Consider the following 21,899-nt stretch of genomic DNA (forward strand, 5'->3'; position numbering starts at 1 on the left):
CGCTCCCACGTCATTATCATCCACACTAATCTACCTGCGTCCCCACTACAGGTATCAGTCACTAACTAACCTTACCGTTACCTAATGTCATCTTCGCTAGATCCCTATCAATATCCTAACCCACCCGGGCTAGTTTTCACTGCCATACACCCCATAGACTATAGCTCCTTTGCCCCCATTATGGGAAGGGTGGCATGGATGCCACCCTTACCCACCGGGCCCATCGCTCACTACCAATTTTGCACATCAAATTTCAACAAATCAAAAATTTTGCCAATCACTGCTCATCATCTGCCAATCACTACTGCCAATCATCAAATTTTGTTTTTCTCTAATTTTGGGTCCAAAACACTAACCTCATCACCCAGTCTACTCACTACTGCCTCTCGGTGCGCCAATTCCTGTCCAAAGCCTGGCTTCGTAAAGCCAAGCAATGGATGCTGGTTGTTTTGTGCCGGCGGCTGGATGCGTCCGGCACTCGGTGCAGGGACGGGGGCTTACCCGGGCCGAGATCCCACGCACCATCTCGGCGTGGAGCCATCCAATGTCCCGATCTCGACCTGCCGGCACGTCTCAACAAAACGTGGTCGCCATGACGACCCTTCCTATCGGGCCGCCCGCTCCGCCTAGTGGAGCACGGACGCGGCCGGTCAAAGCGAGGCCCAGCACGCACCGAGGGCCCGATTCGGCTAAAAGTCGCTCTAACCTCTAAACCGGTTACCGTCGATGCTTCACCTGGACGCTTACACCCCGCAGCCCGTTCCTTGCTCACACATCCAGCCGTTTCCATGCTCCTCGTACCTTTCCTTACACACCCAGGTACACCCATTCCACTCACAGCCTTGGTCACACACCTGACCACCGAACACTTTGGCACACATTCGTTGGTCGCACACCTCACCAACACACCTCTTCGCGCCCCCTCCTCTGTCACCTCCTCTGTGACAATCACAGGTGTGCTCTCCTTCGCACACCCAACCACGTGCCTCACTACCAACTCCAGCGTGCATTCCCACTCACGCTCTACCATTCCAGGTGTGCATCCTTCCATCCCAGGTGTACATCCTCGCTCACCTGTCACAACCAACTCACTCTCCTTGTCACTCTCACTACTCTCACCTCCATTCTTGACAGCGCACTCACCCTTACTCTTGACAGCGCACTCTCTCCTCATGCACCTGTCCGTCACACACCTTTCTCGCGCACACCTTTCTCGCGCACACTCTCCCGTCACACCCTCTGTAACACTTACCACACCGCGCTTCCATGTGCTCCCTCGCACACGCGCTACGACCGACTCACTCTCGCCAGCACCCTCACTCCTTGGCACGCACTTTTTCCTCACACACCCCAGAGTCGGACTTTCTTGCACACCTCCTTTTTCGCACACCAGACCTGTCGCACACTTCACCAACGGCCTCTCACGAACACCCGGGTCCATCTCGACCCCCAAGCTTATTAAATCACCTGGCGCATCATACGCACGACCATATTGGTCACCACTTACACCGGGTCCTCTTTCTCTTCGCTTCTCATCCATCACCTGCGAATCCCTCATCCGGTTAATGAGCACATCATCACGATCCGAACACAGACTTTGGACCAATTCTTTTACCTCCTCTTTTATCTCTTTCTTATCCTCTCTCCGTCGCTTTTTAATTTCGCTCACCCCCTCTTCCACTTCTTCTAATTTCTGCTTCACCTCCTTCATCTCCTCGTGCGCCCCTTTAAGTTCTTCCTCTAACTCCACTTTATTTTTTTCTATGTGCTCCCGCACCTCCCGCTCTTTAACCTCCATCACCTCTACCACTTTGTTCATTTTTCTCGTCAAGTCCTCATGTACCGTCTGACACTCTTTTTTAATTACCCCTACATCCTTTTTCATCTCCTTCTGCGTCGATTTTAACCCCTCTATTACCGCTGTGTTCTTCTTTACCTGTTCCCCCAACTCCTTTTGTCCCACTGTCAGTTGTTCTACTCCCAGCGTCAACTCCTCTATACCACTTTGCAATTTTACAGTCCCCTTTCTCACCTCCTTCTCCATGCGCTCCTTACAGTGCCTCACCTCCTCGCGCACTCCTCCGACCTCCTCACTCACACCTCTTCTGATCTCCTCTCCCATCACTTGCATCTCCTGCCCAGATGCCACCCTCATCTGCTCCATTTCCTCCCTGTGAGCATCCAGTTTAGTTTCTACCCCCATTCTGACCCCCTCTATCTGCTGCCCCATTTGGTTAACTTCCCTTTCCGCTTGGTCCCTCATGTCCCTCAATTTGCCTTCCATCCTGTTTTCTAACCCCTCTAACCCATTTCTCACCTCTTTTATCCCATTGTCTAACCCCTCAAAATTTTTGTCTACCTTCTCACCAGTACCCCTCACTTCGTCCCTCATTACCCCCATTTGGCTTCCCATTACCCCCAATTGCTCATTCTGAGCCTCCATCCGGTTCCCCATTTGTCCCATACTGCTTTTCAAACCTCTAATTTGGTCTCCCAATTGCTCACCCATTTGTTCCATAATGGCCCTCATTTGCAACATAAAAAGGTTCGGATCCACCAGGGGCGCTGCCACGGTCGCGGGCGCGGTGACCAGCGAGGCGCCATTTTGCGCCCCCGCAACGTCGGGCGCAACGACGCTATTTTGTGCGTCTGCTACCCTCGCTGCTTCGCTCTCCTCGCGTCCCTCAATTTGGTCCTGGACCGACCCTGCCTCACTCTCCCCTACCGGACCCCAGCTGTCTTGATCCGCCATAGCGCGACTTTCAAAATTCGGGTTTTTATTTCCGTAAAACAAATCAAATTTCGCCGTTATAATTTCGAGCGCGGGAAACGCGCTCCGGATCGAATTCTACCTCCCCAACACCAATTGTTACCCTAGTGGTACAATTGGTGTTCCAAAATTTGGGCTAAATGAATTTAGTCCCAGGTCCGAATCCGACACTCCTGACACCAATTGTTACAGACGCGGTTGTGGATGTTGGTTTACCGAGCGGTTTGGTATGACCGCGTCTGCACGTTTACCCGATTATGCTCGAACGTTGACTAAGTCGCGCTATGCTAAATCAATGATGGAAAAGACACAACGGCTGGATTAAAATGACACGACACCAAGGGTTCAGTTCTCAAGACCTCCGGAGGAGGTTATATTAGGGCGGAAGGTCAGATTACAACGACAAGAGGGACAGCATAGAAAGGCAGGCACTTAGACACACTCTTATATTAGCCCCGACAGACGACAGATAAACAGGACAAAAACTGACTCACACGGGGATTGATGGCAAGGAAAGCGGGCAGTCGATGGCTCAAGGTGCACCGTTCTCGGAGGGGGTGCACCGTTCTCGGAGGTACTGCAATACCGGGTCGATGCGTGGAGCTCGCTCAGCGCTTGGAGGTCGCGACTTGTCTCTTCTTCAAGCTCGGGGCGCATCTGACCTCACATCCGGTAAGTCGCTGCGCATATCCGGCGGGGAGTGACACGCCCTCGGCTAGTTAGCTCCGCCCCAGATGGAATCGGTCCGCCCTTCTTATTGGGTGCGGGGGGGGGGGTTACTGGCTCCGCCCCTGACGAGGAGCTGACAGCCAGCCCCTTCGTGGTAACCCCGTGGAGCGCATGGGCAATGGCGGCTAACCACGCCGGTGTGAGGACGCACACTCCCCGCACGCCGCGCCGCGCCCCTCTGTTGTTGTAGTTGTTGTAGTTGTTGTTGTTTCATGGGGAAGATGGGAGGAGGTGTGGGGAGGTCCTAAACTCACTACTGGTGCCATACAATCACATTCTGGTGCAACGAAGAGTCAGAATTAATGGAAACGAGTCCTTAACTGACATAGACTAAGAATAACTAGCAAGATGTCCTATAGTTGTCTACGTGAGATGCGGTGAACCTGGGCACGACATTTAATGGGGGAAAAAGGGGAAGGTCGGTTCTACAGAGTGTTATTTACAGGCAATGGGACTAGGGAATGGGGGATTGGGGATAGTTGGGGAGTATTGGGGAAATAGGGGAGTATTTACAAGCGGATATTGAGGCCAAGTCCCATATCCGCAACAATACGAATGTTGGACTTTGCCATTTTTTCGACATTCGCATCCTTCGCGAACCGTTCGCGTGTCCCGTGAAAACCCACCTTTAGTTTATCACCACTTCTCACTTATATCGCAGAGTGTGAAATGTGGTAGCGCAAGCGACGCCACATCACTACACCACATGACCTCAAAGTGTGACCTCTCTGTGTGACGGAGGCGGGAGCGACCACTCACCGTGTGTGCTCAACTTCACGATCTACCTCGACTTGGACCCCGTGCTGACACAGAAAGCACCAAAATCACAACTGATCTTTCCTTGCACAACCACAATTAAGGAGTTCGCCTCCTAATGCGATAAGACATTCCTTCTGGATCATTAGTAACTACATCAACTCAAAAATCATTTGCAACATTCGGTCGACAGCAATTTCTTCATTTTATGTTAAAGGTGTCACTGCAAACCAAAATGGCAAAGTTTCAGTACAGAGCGTGACAAGATAAAGACCTCAAGGTGATCTGACAAATCAGAAAGCGCACCGTCTGCAAACTGTACATTGTCATTCCATCTTTCCCAAAAAAAAAACATCGAAAAAAAAACCTTTTTTTGGTCTATTAGCGCAAAGCATAACATACCTTGAGCACCCACATGCACATCATGGCTCTATTGTTACGTTTATGGGTTAGGGGTCACTCGTTAGAATTTAAGGCCTCAGCACCGTTTGTATTTGTGTATTCTAAAGGACCTTTAATCCTGTATTAAGTACAGGTGCAGTATACAGGTAGGTTGTCCATAGCTGTCCAAATAATGCATAGAGAGAGTAAGGTGTTATGTTTTTGTGTTCCACCATTTCTGGAACCAGGTGAGGCCAAGTAAGTGCAGGTGACATTGGATTGCAAAGAACCAATGGGCTGACACAGATCATTTTGTGCTTCTTTGAGGGTGAAGGGTGGGCACTGTTTGCCACCTAGGGCCACGATTGGCTGTGAGGCCTGGCCGCTGTTGGGGTTAGGGTTAGTACACCGAACCAGAGTGCTGAGGAAGAACGAGTGAGATCTCTCGTGGTCTGAGTTTTCACCTCGACTGGTTTCTCAGCTGGATGAGCTGTGCTGCTCGCCCTGTCATCTGCCCTACGCCGCCCTTTGGTCCACCAGCTGCCAGCCTCATGAGGTCCTGACTATCCAGAGTTTCCCACGTGCCTGGTTCCCCTTGTGAGTGCAGTGGTTAAACCACCTGCACTATTCCACATATAGTGCAGGTGAAAATTGCCAGTCCTCTCCCCACCCTCACAGAGAGTGGGGGGATGAGGGGAGTTGTTTCATGCCCATCACCTGACCTTAGGTTCACCGTGCACGTATGCAATGTTTTTGGAGATTGGCCTAGCCGTTTTTTATTATATCGGGTTCAGACAAACGCACATACCCACATACAGAAAATAGTCAAATTTAGTACGATTCTAATATTGATAACGTTGTTTAGACCTCTGTTTGGAATACAAGTGTAATCTCTGCTTGGGTGCACTTAAAAATATATTATTTTGCTACAACCGAGGAATAAAATTCAAGTACAGTAAAACCTTGGGAAGCCAGACACCAATAAACCAGAAAATCGAGTTGGCTCAAATTAAAACTAGAGCTTCCAGGGAAGCAGAACTCAACTGAACTGACTGGACAACTTCATACACCAAGTTTGATCAAAATCCATAAATATTTGTGGACGTTAAAGTCTTAACGTCGTTTCGGAGCTGAAAACAATATGGCGGCCTATGGCGGCCATTTTGTGACGGATCGGGTTGGAATGCAATAGCAACCTACCTTGTGTGGTAAGGGTTAAACATTCTAAGTTTGATCAAAATCTGTTAATATTTGTGGACGCTAGAGTGTTAACATCGTTTTCATGACCAAAAACAAAATGGTCGCCTAAGTCCGCCATTTTTCAACGGATCGGGCTGAAATGTAATACCAACCTGGTCCGTGGGGTAAGGATGCTGCATGTCAAGTTTGATCTGAATCGGTTGATATTTGTGGACGCTGGAGTGTTAACGTCGAAAAGTTAACAGACGACAGACGCCGGAGGGTTCAGTATGTGATGAACTCAACTGGACAACAAGTGAAATTCATTCTTGATATCAAGAAAGGGCAAATTAAGTTGTGGACTACCTCGACTCTGCCTCAGCCTCGGACCCAGATTGCATCACCAAATCCAATTCCGAGTTATCTTCTTTCTGTTCTATTCCGCACATCCCTCACCTCCCATTTACTTGGAAGAGAGCAATCGTCATTCCAATATAGACAAATACAGATTTTCCGACAGTCTCTCTGGACATATCTGGGAGGTGGCGAGCCAGTCAAACAAGATGTTGCTTCACTTTCTGAACTGACTGCTACCTGCAATTTTGGTTCTTTAACAGATGAACTCATTAGAGATCAGCTCATGGAAAAGACTTCCATTCCTCTTATTCGGGAACGGTTCATGATGGAGGATGATCAACTCACTTTACAAACGCAACTACAAATTTAGTCACTTATAATGAGCTCAAACGGAAATCTCAACACGATGAAGCACCGATGAAGCACCGATGAAGTAGAGTGTGCAGTTTTCTTCAAACCGATTGGCCTCCTCACATCACAGAGGAGCTACAACCCTTGCACTGCAGGATTCTACATGAGCTATGGGCGTTTGATTAATGTCGTCTCACCCACAGTATACGTGCAGCGATCCCAAAAGCACCACAGCAGCATGTGGCATGTGATGCACGATAGACTTCCCGGAAACATCAAAATTGAACAAGAGTGTCGCGATTCTGTTTGTTGGCCGGGTATCGACACATGCATGGAGCAGTATGTGAAGCACGTGTCCTCGGAGGAGTAGGCAATACACATCCTGCTCCTCTTCAGCTTACATCATGGCCGAAGAAACCATGCAGACTGCAGTTGGGCATCTTTGGTGAGGTTCATGGAGGATCCAGGAGAACAAACAATTGAGCAATGGAACAGATGCATCACACATGGAGTAAAAGAACCCACGCTGGACAAGTGGCTTCTCGGAACAACTCGAGTTGCGTGCACAGGGTGACTTTTTAAACCTAGACCTCAAGGATGAATGAGCAATACTCGGAGATGTACAGCAAATGACCCGATTTTATTTGTACCTCAACTGTGTCCACCATGAGCTCGCAAGGCGAGTGAGTATCTGTGTGTGGAGTGGACAGCGGCCATCATGCTGCCCATTGGATGCGTAATGTTCCGTGAGCCGTTGCTCCTTGTTGCTCACATTTTAAACGCCCTCGGATGTGATCAAGCATTGTGGCCCAACTTTCAACCGTACCGGACCTGATACACAAAAGTGCTTTGGGGAAAACACTGATACACGAAGAGACTGCAACAATAAACTAGGAGCGAAAGAATGACATAATAGATAGATTTGTCTATTTATTGAACGTTCTTCTTTCAACAATAGCTTGTTGCTCCATTATTTTCATTTTTCTCCCAGACTCAGTTTCATTGGCTTTTAACCCCTAAACCTTGACCTTCCCTGTCAAAATCAGTCAATCTCCCCCTCCACACCCCTCAAGTGCTCCCTGACCTCTGACCCTCTCTGGCCCACCTATCCGTGACTTGCTCCCACCCACATCAAAGTTTTTTCTTTCTGGAGCTCACCATTTACAAGGCCAAAGGCATAAATTCACAAGGAAATTTTTTTTTTTCTAGAATGAGACAAAGCAGGATAATACCAAAGAGTTTCAGAGTAGACCAACACTGCTTCCCATGATGGTCAAAATTGTTTGGACAATGAACAAAATGCACAAGACCTCAATCTTGTTGATTTCCTCCATTGTTCTACCTGTCAACCTATGCAGATATGTACTGGCCTTCACGAGCAAGACCAATTCTTCATTCTGCAACAATCTTGCTCTTTCTTATGCCCTGAACTCTGTATAAAAATATAAAAATAAAAATACATCTTGTGGATAGCATCTAGTCCTTCCAAGAAATAGGATGCAAACACAGCAGGCCTGGTGCACCATTGTTGAGCAGTAAAGGAAGTGGCAGTGGTGGCCGTCCAGCCAAGACATCTCCACCAATGCCGAGGGCTTCTCGAATTGTCGCCGCATCACTCACAGCCACAACCAACGTTGAACCGAAGACAAGGGTCATGACATCTCCATACCTGCAAGAAATATTCCACCAAACAGGTAAACAAATAACAAAAACTGTGCAATACGTCTTACGTTTTTATTTTTATTCGTTTGATTTTATTTTGCATTCAAAGTGTACGAACACCAGAACACCAGAAGCGAGACTGCACCGACACCCCTTTCACATGTACTGGTAACACTTAAGAGAAAAAGCCAAAACGTTTTTTATCTGAAACTTCAAATTGCCAAGATCTTTATGAGGTTATCAATTATGAATGTTCAACACTTGCATTTATCATGTTGAACAAGGAATAAATTTGCAGCGATATTTAACGAAGTCAACTAAGAAAGGTACTGTCCGCATATTCACCTCGAACGTCACTCGGTAGAGCGCAAACCTCCACCAGGTGATCACTTTATGTTTTGTATCCCACTGATAGGCCTGATCTGGATTCGGACCTGAACCAAAATCGAATCGGTTTCTTCTTGTCACTTAAACGAACTCGTCCACCAAGTTGTCATAAGTCATCCATAACCTTTTGAAACGCCATGCTACATATTGTTTTTGGCCCTAACACTCAATGGTGAAGAATCACTTTTAAAAAAAAATTCTCGGATCCAGATCTTCACCAAAATCGAATAATTTCGTCCGTGTCACACACTAAACCTGTCCATCAAATTTTGTCCGAATCCGTCCAAAACTTTTTGAGATATCCTGCTATATTTCAGTTTTGGCCCGATCTCTCAATGGTGAAGAATCACTTTTTAAAATCTCGGATCCAGATCCGGATCCGGATCTTCAACAAAATTAAATAATTTCGTTCTTGTCACACACTCAACCTGTCCATCAAATTTTGTCCGAATCAGTCCAAAACTTTTTGAGATATCTTGCTATATTTCAGTTTTTGCCCTATCTCTCAATGGTGAAGAATCACTAAAAAAATTCTCCGATCCAGATCTTCAACAAAATTAAATAATTTCGTCCTTGCCACACACTCAACCTGTCCATCAAATTTCGTCCGAATCCGTCCAAAACTTTTTGAGATATCCTGTTCACAACAAAACAGACAGACAGAGACAGGGGTGAAAACATAACCTCCATCCACCTTTGGGGGTGGAGGTCATACTATGCAGAACCTTGGCCTTTCCAGTAACTTTGTTTGGAGCTGTTTAACCGTATATCACTTGGCTTTACATACCTACCTATCAGCAAGCTTAGCAAGGTGTACATGCGGTGCGAAGCCACGGCCACCACCACAATGCACTACCCAAGAGGGGGGGGCAACCACACAGGACCTTGGGGGGGGAGGGTGGTGAACGGGGACTCCTGGCACTGTACACTTTTCGATACCACCATGCCACAGGTGCCAGTATCAGAAGTACCACCAACAGCCAATCTTGGAAAATCAACTGGAAAATCCTGCTCAGCATTACTTTTGGACTTCGAGCTGGACAAGCTAATTCATCCTCATGGATTCGATTTACAATATTATTTCATGTTCTAGATAACATTATAACGTGATACGGAAGTTGTTTGGGGTTGTAGCTAGGGAGAGGAGCTTGATGTCAATGTTTAAAAATTTACCAAGATTAGAAATTGAACTATTACAGTATTAGTGATACGTTCTACATAATATGAATCATTTACAATTAAAATTAGTCATCAAACCGAGGCACGAATGAAATAAAAAAAAATTGACTTTCAAACAAAGCATAACGAACGACATACACACATCTAAATACAACTGGATTACTTAGTGGACTGGTTTGCTGAAACAACTGAAGTTACCGGCCGCCATCTTGGTACTCTCCACAACTTGAAAAAGCCAAGTTAAAAAACGCAATTATTTTTTAAATTGCTCTTGGTACTCACCACGACATGAAAAGTCCTATTAAAAAAGTCATCGTTTATTTGAAAACCTGCTAATCTCAGATTTTTTTTTTTCCACATTGTTTAATCTGGAACTTCCGGTCGGTAAGGAGTCCAAACATGGCAGCGGCGTGATGTCATCAGCCGACAGTTTCTCCATATTTACTTTTGTGACCCACCTTTGGTATGCAGCTGAAATTTTGCATATGTTTAGTTTAAAAATCACTTATAAAGAATTCATAACTCGTCAGTACAAAAAGTTGCACATTAATTAGTTATGCTAATTAGCAAAAACTATAGCGCCATCTTGTGTCCATTATTATATAGCTGTGTATAACTGAATGGGAATTCTAAATATGAAGTATGTCGCCGATGTAGAGATGAGGAAACTGTCCAGGAGTGTGGGTGATCGAGGTCATACACACACACACACAAACTGCCCAGGAGTGTGGGTGATCGAGGTCATACACACACACACACAAACTGTCCAGGAGTGTGGGTGATCGAGGTCCTACACACACACACACAAACTGTCCAGGAGTGTGGATAATCAAGGTCCTACACACACACACACACACACACACACACACACACACACACACACAGACACCCACACACAAACTGTCCAGGAGTATGGGTGATCCAGGTCCTACACACATATACACACACACACACACACACACACACACACACACACACACACCCAAACTGTCCAGGAGTGTGGGTGATCGAGGTCATACACACACACACACACAAACTGTCCAGGAGTGTGGGTGTTCCAGGTCCGACACACACACACAAACTGTCCAGGAGTGTGGGTGATCGAGGTCATACACACACACACATACACAAACTGTCCAGGAGTGTGGGTGATCAAGGTCCTAAACACACACAGTCACACACCGTCGTATAAAGTAAGGGAATGATACAATAAATATTTTTTTTAACCAGAAGATGGCCATTCTAATTTTAATATGAAACCGAGTATTTTTTTTGAATTCTTCATGAACTGAAATAAATTATCAAACTAGTTATCAAAGCTCTTATTAAAAAATGAATTGATCCACCTCTTCATTCAAACAACCAACCACTGCAAAAAATGTTTTACCTCCTGTTCATTTATTTGTTATTCGTATGTATTAGATTTGTTCATTCAGACAAGATATGCATCAATTCATTACTAGTCCCCAATCAAGTAAATATGTGTGCATATAATTATCAATGTACATAAAATATCATTCATCTCTGTGCAAAAAAAGCTCAACATGCAGATCAAGAAGACATGCAATGGACGAGCAAACCTAACACATTTTCAGCATATCACTCCATCCGTCAGTAAACAAATCAGCCATTTTTTATTCAATCATTTATGCACAAATCTATAAAAATACAACACCATTCAAATGTTCCAATAATTTACCTTTTTTTCAGTAATCTGCATGGTTTATTTTTTTCTCATCATATATTTCAAGCATCAGCAAAACGATTTTTATTTTGTTTTACAGTTTACTGTGTAATGATTATTTATAATCGGAGAGATGCAATTCTTCAATCGGCAAGGAATTCAACAAAGACAATGTCACCTTCTTTTTGTCTTGATGACCTAGCAAAACACAAACAAGGATATGATCTTCTTAATCTTGCCTTCAGTTGGCCTGCCTTGTAAGATGAAGCATCAGCGTTTTCAATTTCATGAACCTCCTTGATGAACAGCTGATTTAGTTTCGAAAGTCTTACGAACTCTTTGCCTCGGATGATTCGCTCCTCGATGAATTTTTTGCAGAAACTAATGTAAGACTTCTCATACAATTGTTGCGGACATTCTTGCTTGCTTACTTGTAAAGCCTGAGCAATAATCCTAATGTATCTATGGTAGCAGGATGTGTGATATCTTGCTTCAATAGCTACAATATCTTGGTCCCTAATGTGAAGGAGTATTGCTTCATCTCGTTTCAAGGTGGCGGCAGTAAGCAACTGCCCACCATGTTTTGCGTCACATTGAACTAACTTCTCCACCCTTCGTTTACCAGAACATTGTTCTTTGAAGTACTGTCTGCCCTTACAGATGATGCATTGCACTGGAAGGACATGCCTTTGATCAGTGTGTTGGTGAGCTGATGTCCGTTGACCATCACTTGTGTAAGACTGAAGCAGTCGCTTTGGCATTTGGTCAAGTGGTTCATCATTGGGAAGTGCATCTGAACCTTCTTCTTGAATCTTTTCAGCTTCTGTGAATGAAAATAAATAAAAACCCCAATATGGGGTTTTTGACTGGAGATACACGTACATGCTTATGCCCAAATAAAAAGCATATTATAATATTTGTTAGGTCCAAGTCAATGTGTAGAGGCTAATAACTAACAAAATTTCATCTTCATTCTGATCTCTTGATGTGCATTTGACTCCAAATTTTACAGACGGATTCTGTAAATATGATCTTCAATATAAGGATTGAAGCCTGGAAATGCGAATGGGTGGAAATGGAAATGGAAATGGTTGGAAAAAGGGTGGAAATGCGAATGGTTCGGTGGATGTGCGGAGTATCGTTGAGAGAGAGGAAGACAAATTATGAATTGTGAAAGATGATGAGAATAGAGCCTGTGATTGATGCTGTGAAGAGGAACAGGTTGAGATGGTTTGGTCATGTGTTGAGGAAGGATGAAAGTGACTGGTTGAGAAGAGTGATGGAAATTAATGTAGAAGGAAGTACAGGACGGGGAAGACCGAGAAAGACTTGGCTAAAGATGGTGTAAGAAGAAATGCGGGCAAGGGGGTTAACAAGGGGAGATGCAGAAAATAGGGCAAAATGGAGAAGATTGTCATGGGGACCCATGTCATGGGGTTAGCAAGGCTTTCTAGCAGGGAAAATGGCCTTAAAATGCATGTTGTTGTTGTAATATAAGGATGATAAAACGCATGCTCGCATCTTTATCTGAGCACTATGTTACAATATACCTGTTTTACAAAATCAAATGCACTACTTTTATTGCATGCATTAAAAACATAGTCCTGAATGTTTATCACCATTAAATGTATTTACATGTAGACATTGCTTACGTTCAAATGGTCCGAATACCTTAAATGATATTTAATTATCTTTTTTGTGTAGTTCACAGCACATACAAACAAAAATAGAATGATTAACAAGTTCTAATAGTTTTCATTTGGCATTACCTTTTTTCTTTCTGCGTTTTGTGATTGCTCGTTTGATTGTTGTGATGTTACAAAAGTGATTATAACACCGGGCATGATACCCTGCATAATACTGCTGCTTCCTGAAAATAAGAGAAGATTTGCAAAGGAAAATATTACCTTTGTAAATAATTTAAGAGATGATACACACTCACCACTATAAGAACTAGAACGGCACTCAGTAGAGCATACCTCCGCCAGGTGAACAGTTTACGTTTTGTATCATAGAATAGACCAGAACATCAAAATACAGAATCACATTTAATCAAAATCATCCGTCCACAACTTTTTGAGATATCCTGCTTTGTATCGTTTTTGGCCCTATCTCCCAATGGGGAAGAATCACTTAAAAAATTATCATAGCCGGATCCAGATCTCCACCAAAATTGAATCGATTCTTCCTTCTCGCAAACAACCTGTCCAACAAGTTTCGTCCGAATCCATCCAGAACTTTGAGATATCTTGTTCACAAAGAAACGGACAAACAGACAGGGGTGAAAACATTTGGTGGTGGAGGTAATAAATAGCCATAAGCAGAAAGTTAAATTAATTACTATGTAATGTATACATTTTGTAAGTCTTTATCTACTACTTACACTTTTCGTGCAAGAGGGTGAAATCAACACAAAATATATTCTTGTGAGTATCCTATTGCATCACACAGATATAGGCTTTCCAAATATGCCGATTCAGGAAGGAACATACCATGAAAAATCCCATTAAAATTATTCAATCCAGGTTTAATTCATGATCCCCGATAGGAGCAATTGTCATTTAGAATTAAACAGAGATGTGTCATATATATATATATATATATATATATATATATATATATATAAAGATATATATATATATATATATATATATACATATATATATATATATATATACATATATATATATATATATATATATATATATATATATATATATATATATATATATATATATATATATATTGTTACAGATCGCGGACAGATGTTATATTGACCGAGCGGTGGTGTATTACCGCGACCTAACAGGATCCCCGACTCACCCGATTCCACCCAAACGTTGGCCGGATCGCACCGCAGCTAGTCAATAGGGAAAATACAAAGGCGACACGGATGTGAAGAAGAAGAAGAAGACAAAAAGGTTGGAAATACTACTTAATTTATTGACTATTTACACACAAGCAAAAAGAAAGCAGTCACGTTTATTTACAAGCACATAAGACGCAGGTGACACAGTGCAAATACTAGCTTATCTACAGACTTAACTTATTCCCAGGACAGAACAAACAGAACAAACTCACGTCCACAAGAAGGGTGGAAAGGCAGGAGGTGGATGGCTGGAGGGAGAGGAAAGTCCAAGGGGGTCCTGCAGCTCAACCGGCGCGTTTAGCAGCCGCCGTTCCTTTACGGCCCTGCTCCAAACCGCCGTTCAGGCCCCCACGCTGCTGTTGTGGCTGCTGTGTACGTCGCGTGCTTTGCCAGGCCTTGTCCGACTTGTCTGGTCCAAACCCTCAACTCGTTCTTGGTCCACTCACTCTTTACCACCGACTCCTCACCGCAACCAACGCAACCAACTGACCACCACCACCGACTCTCTCTCTTGGTGACCAACTCAACCAACTGACCACCGACTCCACTGACTGACTCCTCACGACTCTCCCCTGGCAACCAACTCACGACTCTTGCGTGCGCGCCTTTTATAGCGCCTCCGGCGATTAAGCCGCCGGCCTTTTGGACACGCCCATCGGGGTGCTCACCTCGGCCCTGGTTGGTCGCGCGACCCTCTGGCTCCGCCCTTGATGACGACGGGCGGGCACGCCTTTCTTCTCCGACCCGAGCGCTTGTGGTCAATGGCGGTTATTGGAGGGGAGGTAATTTGGCAATCGAGGCTCGGCAATGACCAGAGGGGATGTAAAAGGGAATGGAGATTTTGGGGATGGGAAGGAAAGGGAGATTTTGGGGATGGGAAGGAAAGGGAGATTTTGGGGATGGGAATGAAAGGGGATCTATTCTCTTTCACTGGTGCAATGGAGTACTTCAATTAATGGGAGACACAGCCTTACCCTAAAACACAGAATAAGAGATAACTATCAACAGGGGTATTCTATTACTTGGCTGACGTGTATGCTTGTGGACTAATTATGGGATGCCCTTTCACCTTTACACAGCTCCGGAGGTAGGGGGGCGCAGAATAAACAATAATAATAATAGTACAGCTCACAATCAAAAAATATACAGTCCTCATCTCTGCAACAATATATATATATATATATATATATATATATATATATATATATATATATATATATATATTAGCAATCTGATTTTATTTAGGGGTGCCACATCAGCCTTCAAACTAAAGGTGTCTACAAAACTTTTCTATATATGGATCGAAAGCAAAACCAGAAGTTTGTTTTATGAAAATCCACCCTCCACTCACTTTCTTTGTATTCTAGCAAACACAAGTTACAATAGCTGCACAAATAGCACTATATTGCTATGAAAACTCAAATTCAATGATAACAATCCAAATGTTCAGTTCATAAAATGAAGAGACACCATATCACATAATATTAAAAAACCCAAATATAATGAGAAATGTAACTCCTATTTCTGGGCCTGTTTCACCACTGTTGCCTTCCTGGCATCGGGGTACATCTTCCTGTGAGCAGCAACAACTTGGAGCAGAGCTTGCTTTTGCTCTTCATCCTTTGTAAGGAGCTTATTGTAGTCTTGTATCAATGCGACACCCCTTTCTGCCCTGTCGTTCACCACGACTAAGCCACTGGCGGCTTTCTTTGCTTCCTGAAAGCTGGTTTCTTGCTCCCATGAACCAGGATCCTTATCCATCCAATCAGTTGGGGTCCCTAGGATGCTGAAGAAATGCTTGGTGTGTTTTGTTATGAGGCCAGCGATTGACAGGGCGGTTCCTCGTTTGATAGCTGGTCTCTTTGGAGAGGGGTTTTCACTGTAATTTTTGAATGCTTCAATCATATTGATCTTGCTTTCTTTGTCAATTCTGGTGTCAAAGAATGCAAATGCCACTAGTACTGGGCTCATGTACCACGTGTGGCGGCCAAGTGCCTTCAAGGCTGCCTGAGCCATCTTCTGATTGATTTGTTCAAACTCTTCCAACTTCTTGAAGAGGTTAATGTCATTCAGGGGAGCCTCAATAGCTTGTGGAGCCCGAAACCAAGCCTGTACATACACAAGGCAGACAAAAATGTTGAAGGCTCGGAGTTCTCTCGCCTCTCGAAGTGTCAAGTGGAACTCTGACCGAAACATGAACACCTGTAGTGAATATAGTGCTTTTGCCATCCATCTGGCTCTGTGCATTGCTCCTGGAGCCATGATCCGGATTCCACGAGGTGGGATTCCTCCCATGTAGATGACAGTCAGTTCTAGGAGTTCACGATAATCATCTCATGGCTGCTGATCTTTCAAACACACAAGAGCAAATTCCAGAGCTTCATCCATCATGTCATTGTTCTGTGCAAACTCAGCTGCCGTATCAGGATCTGTGAATCCATTTTTTGGTTGGTGATGGGCAATGGACGGCCACTCCGCCTGAAACCGCTTAAAAAGCTGGATGTCAGGGCCTGATGAAGGAACGAAAAGAGTGGTGAAAACATCTCCCAGAATGATTTCGTGCGCATGATGGCGGCAAGCCAAATGAATTAGTTCAGTCTGTAGCTTCTTTTCAATGAGGACAGCAGCCCCTCCACGAACACCTGAATTGCTGGCCGTTGTGTCAAAAGACAAAGCCTTCACCTTGCCCACAAGGTTCCAGCTCTTCAGTGTGTCCACTACAGCGGTTGCCATAGCTTCTCCTCCCCCGTCAGGTAACTTGGGAACATTCAACAGCTGCTCCATTCCATGGTACTGGTTGGACACAAGGATTGGAAGACGATCCACCTTCACATGCACAAAATCTCCAGTGACATCGGGAAGAAGCTTTCCATCCCAATGGACCACTAAAGGATCCCGCACATTATGATGAAATGCTTCTTTTATTTCGTCCATGGTTTTGCATCGATGCATCATGCGATTCCGCCGCACTGTCCATCGGTTCAGTGCCAGCTCTGCAGGATCCCATCCTACTGCTCTACAAATGGATGCCAAGTTGTGGACAGCCATTCGGTCACTTGTTTTCGTACGATCCAAAGAAGCTGCGACTTCAGGAGTGACAATGTTGATAGGCCTTCTTTTCTTGGGACGAGATATCCCACCATCAGATGATGAAGAACCAGCCTGTGCCGTGGTCTCAGAGTCAGAGTCTGAGTCTGTGACTTCCATAGCAGTAGCACCCTTCATGACCATTTCCTGTCTCTTATTTTCCTTCTCTGCCTTAGTCTTCTCCTTTTCTTCCCTTTCTTTCTTTCGCTTCGTTTTTGCTTCCAACACAGTGTCTACAGATCCCATTGAAGCCTTCCTCTCTGAGAATTGATCGTGAAGAAACTTCCTGTCCTCGGGGTTGGTGATTATGGCCTCCGAATCTGCATGCCTAAGATCAAACGTCTTCTCCAAGGAGGCCTTGAAGGATGCTTCCTTTTTCTCTTGGGTCGCACCACCCCGCTTTGCACCTTTTTGGAGGCTCCTCCATTCTTCATATAGCCTCTCCAAACGATGGATGCAGTGCTGCTTCGTCGTTGTAGGTAGGTGAGCTTTTTCCCAGAACTTCACAACCTCTTCAATGGTGAGGGTTGCACTCTCCCGGGCAGTGCGATTCTCCTTCTTCAGGTGATGGAAAAACAGGACAAGAGATTGATGCACAGTCGGGAGCTTGGCACCTTTGATGGCATCTCCAGAAGTGGACCCAATGAGATACACATTATCCTGAGCCCGAGTTTTCAATGAAACACTGGTACTAGCACATGCCATATCTGCAAAATACGCAAGAATGTGGGTAAAATCCTGTTAATTCTTACTCCACAGGGTCACTCTCTACAAAAGAGCCACAGTCAATAAGTTAGGCCTACATATTACACACTAAAAAAGCGTACCCCTGACCCCGGGAACCTGTACAACACATGCATGAAAATTGCCCAGATAGTGATCATAGGAAGTCTCAAAACTGTATGTATAATATATTGTATATAACTATATATATAATGTATAATGTGTATTTATGTATATTTATTATTTAATGTATATTTTATGTATAAATTTAATGTATATTTAATTATAATGTATATATATTGTATAACTATATATTTATTTATTATATTTAAATTTTAATATATTATATTTATTTTTAATATATTATTTAATGTATTATATTTGTCTATATTTGTATAATTGTCTATCGTATAATTGTATATATAATGTATAATATAATATATATTATTATTATTTAATGTATATTTACTATATATTTATTTTTAATATTATATTTAATGTATATATATAATTATGTATTTATTTTGTGGATATTTACCTTGGGTTTACTTGGGTTTTTTTTTATATACAGCCCAAAAAATGGGAATTCCTATTTTTGCATGGGGGAAAATTCATCACAGATGTGGCACCCCTAAATATTATTGGATTCCATTCAAATTTGGTGTGGTTTCCTTTGACACCAAAAGGAACAATAATAGACCATGTCCTGGAGAAAATCTGCATTTTGATTTTTTGAAGCCCACCCAAATATATATATATATATATATATATATATATATATATATATATATATATATATATATATATATATATATATATATATATATATATATATATTGTTGCGGTTTTGAGAACCCTCCACTTTGTAAATATTTGTAATAATCCCTTATAAATAATCCCCTGTACATATCCCCATTTTCTAATGTTAAACGAGCGCACCCTAGTTAGGCCACGAGCAATACGTAGAACACCATAGGATCTTCTTTAGTTATTTCATTAGTATGTGTTCTAGTTAAGGATCTGTTCCCAATAGTTGAATCTGCATTGCATTAATCAAATAAGATAGGCCCCATTTCGCACTCTCTCTCTCCAAATTATCACGTGGCTGGGGTAGCAGCGTTCGCTGCATTGAGCCGTAATCGCTGCCTTAGCGCTCGCTCCAAACGCCATCACGCACGTGGTCAAGCTTGGAGAAGAAGGGGGCGGAGCGCCAAGAACGAGGTGTGGCCACGTCAACTCACCACCAGGGCGTGGCCGGTAAGCCACCACCAGCCAACGAGGGCTGATGTAATCTGACCGACGGGCGTGGCCTGGCGGAGCGTGGAGTGATTTCACAGCGCGTTATATAAGCGCAAGCGTGAGGACTGTTTTCAGATCTGCGCAGGGGACCATCGCTTGTAAAGAACGGCGCCACAGACTCCTTGCTTATTGTAAAAGGACTGCGCGGAGGTCGGGCGATCGAGCACATTGCATTGTTAACGGACTGATCCGGGAGCGCTCCATTTGATACGGACATTGAGTTTTCGGGAGAGAGAGCGTTTGGCACGATATATGTACGCGGCATTCCAGCCCCTCGCAGATGTAAGGTCCGATCGTGCGCCAACGACACGCGAAGCTGCCTGCCGTTCTTCGCCCGTGGACCCAGAGCCTGGACTGGATCCCATCGCCTGGACCTTTCTGCCTGCTATTCCCCATTCGTGTAAGTGTGTTTGTTCTGTCCTGGGAGTGTTATATAAGACTGTATAAGGTTGCCCTGTGTCCTTTTATTTCCTCTGCTTGTACATTCTACCTTCTTTCGTTTCCTCTTCGGGGTTCGTGTACGTAATAAATAAATATTTGTTCTCCTTTCACTTTGGTTTCCTCTCGTCCTGTCCCCAATTGAATACCTGTGGAACGATATAGGAACCGCTTAGAATCGGGTTTAGACTGCCGCTAACGGCTCGAGCTTCGGATTGCTAAAACCGCTTGGCAATATTCCATCTTGTCCATGGCTCGGGCAGGAGTATCGCCCTGCTTCCGACTGGAAGGAGTGCGATATCTTCTAAAGGACTGGGGGGACGGCCAGCTTAAAGGACAAGGGGATTAACCCCCCCCCCTTGATAAGGGGAGCGCCGACCCCCGGATCCGCAACAATATATATATACTATATAGAAAAGACAAAAAAGAAAATCCTATGTTAACAATTTTTTGGAATGTCTCGTCTAAAAAATGCTTTTTTGGGGGTTTTTTTTAAAGGAGTGTGCATGAACATACACTACTCACAATAAGTTAGGGATATTGGCAGGTTCTTCGGTGTGGTTGATTTTGTGTATTAATTATGTTGAAAAGTTGTTGGTCCTAATTCTATGGTTATTAATGACTGAGTGTGAAAAAACACAGCATTCTTGATTTCAATACCCTAACCCTAACCCCTATGAAAAACATAAACTCACTCCCACAATATCCCTAACTTATTGTGAGTAGTGTACAATGCTCATTACTTGCAAAATCGAAGATTTTTCAAGTATACGGGTCGGTTGCGTTTGTTATTCTGTCTGTTTGTTTGTCACTCGCCAACAGGTCACAATTCGAAACCGATCGTCATGAAACTTCACCAAACTGTAGAGGTCGTCACAATTGAGAAGCCTATGGATCTTGAGGTCAAAGGTCATCTGGAGGTCAAATTTCTAAAATCGCCATTTTTCATCCGATCGACTTGAAAATTGAACAGCATTTGAACATGGAGTCACTAAATAGGGAAACCAACTATTTTTGAGGTCAAAAGGTCAAAGGTCAACTCAAGGTCAAACTTCTAAAATCATCAATTTTCATCTAAAAATCATCACATTTCATCCTATTGACCCGAGCTTTGATCAAGATCGTCAATTTTGATCTTGATGAAATGGACAATTTGCTGGGACAATTGAAACCTTTTTTTTCGGGGTGGATTTTGCAAGTTAGTGCTCTGCATGTCGTATTCGTGTTTATTTATGTGTGTGAATCACGCACATAGATTTATATTTTCCCTTAAATTTAAGGCAACAGAAAAAATATATATATGATGGAAATGTTGCACTCTTTCCTGCTGGAGCCATGGAGACGGAGAGAAGTTAAATCGAGTTAAATGATAAGGTTTAACATCAGTCAGTGTATAACCAGCGTGCATTACAAGTTGCCACTACAATGCCAACCCGCTGTAACCACCGAGTTTTAGCAGCGAATTAAAATGCACAGTGAAGTTTTGGAGAGCGTTGGAATGTGTCTTTTATCAATATGACCATCGGTGGCGAAGACATAAAAAGAGAGATCGTACCTTCCAGATCCTTCACCTTCATAATCAGTAATCGCAATGGCATCGGCTGCAAGTCCCACTCCCACTGTGGCTGTCCAAGTATGTAACAGGCTGTGCTGATCTAGAGTTAGTGCCTTGACAGCGAACTTACTTTCGTAACTTCCTTTCAATTGTATCCACTCAAGAGCACATTCGCGAAACTTCCTTGCACTCTTTTCCTTGAATGGAATCACTTTGCTTTGCTTATTGAGGACATGCATGAAGCAAACCCCCTTCATAGAATCTTCGAACTTCGAAGAAGACCTAACATCAACCTCTTCGCCGTCAGTAGTTGCGTCTGACGACATGTAAATAGCCATGACAACGGCGCCGGTACAGCACACCTTGTTATACTGTGGTAGTCTGAAACGAAGCGCGCGATTGGCTTATCAGCGCTGACGGCCGCTCGTGGTCTATGTTACACGTGCTGTGATTGGACAATATTTATAAAAAGATCATCAACATTTTGGGTGAT

General features: G+C 43.8%; 3 protein-coding genes across 4 annotated transcripts in view; all 3 read right to left on the reverse strand.

The window, feature by feature from the left end:
* Positions 1 to 21,899, reverse strand: part of LOC137413869 (alpha-enolase-like) — a 68,515-nt gene that overhangs the window by 1,564 nt on the left and 45,052 nt on the right. The window lies entirely within an intron of this gene.
* LOC137418643 (uncharacterized) lies at positions 8,036 to 21,810 on the reverse strand. Of its 2 annotated transcripts, none has more exons than XM_068104738.2 (4): positions 21,537 to 21,810; positions 13,205 to 13,305; positions 12,123 to 12,258; positions 8,036 to 8,192 (listed from the first exon to the last, which is right to left on the reverse strand). In XM_068104738.2, the coding sequence occupies exons 1-4, from the start codon at positions 21,742 to 21,744 to the stop codon at positions 8,176 to 8,178; spliced, it is 462 nt and encodes a 153-aa protein (XP_067960839.1). In that variant the 5' UTR covers positions 21,745 to 21,810; the 3' UTR covers positions 8,036 to 8,175. The 2 variants fall into 2 exon arrangements, 1 of the variants encoding a protein (XP_067960839.1); XR_013624953.1 differs by lacking the exons at positions 8,036 to 8,192; positions 21,537 to 21,810 and adding exons at positions 14,259 to 14,295; positions 14,517 to 14,641 and having other exon boundaries at positions 11,129 to 12,258.
* LOC144894270 (uncharacterized) lies at positions 15,901 to 21,538 on the reverse strand. Its single transcript, XM_078786646.1, has 2 exons — positions 21,407 to 21,538; positions 15,901 to 18,098 (listed from the first exon to the last, which is right to left on the reverse strand). Exons 1-2 carry the CDS (start codon positions 21,447 to 21,449, stop codon positions 16,639 to 16,641), a joined length of 1,503 nt encoding a protein of 500 aa, XP_078642772.1. The 5' UTR covers positions 21,450 to 21,538; the 3' UTR covers positions 15,901 to 16,638.

Source organism: Myxine glutinosa, chromosome 11 (assembly GCF_964187855.1).
Source record: "Myxine glutinosa chromosome 11, kmMyxGlut1.1, whole genome shotgun sequence".
Taxonomy (NCBI): domain Eukaryota; kingdom Metazoa; phylum Chordata; class Myxini; order Myxiniformes; family Myxinidae; genus Myxine; species Myxine glutinosa.

Bases quoted from the DNA above. Each gene is read 5' to 3' on its own strand.
- LOC144894270 (XM_078786646.1), bottom strand. From the start codon at position 21,449: ATGCCATTGCGATTACTGATTATGAAGGTGAAGGATCTGGAAG. The intron at 18,099-21,406 runs GTACGATCTCTC...CGTATTTTGCAG, and splicing joins GAAGGTGAAGGATCTGGAAG to ATATGGCATGTGCTAGTACC.
- LOC137418643 (XM_068104738.2), bottom strand. From the start codon at position 21,744: ATGGCTATTTACATGTCGTCAGACGCAACTACTGACGGCGAAGAGGTT. The intron at 13,306-21,536 runs GTAAGTTCGCTG...TCTTATTTTCAG, and splicing joins ATTGAAAGGAAGTTACGAAA to GAAGCAGCAGTATTATGCAG. The intron at 12,259-13,204 runs GTAATGCCAAAT...TTTCATTCACAG, and splicing joins AAAACGCAGAAAGAAAAAAG to AAGCTGAAAAGATTCAAGAA.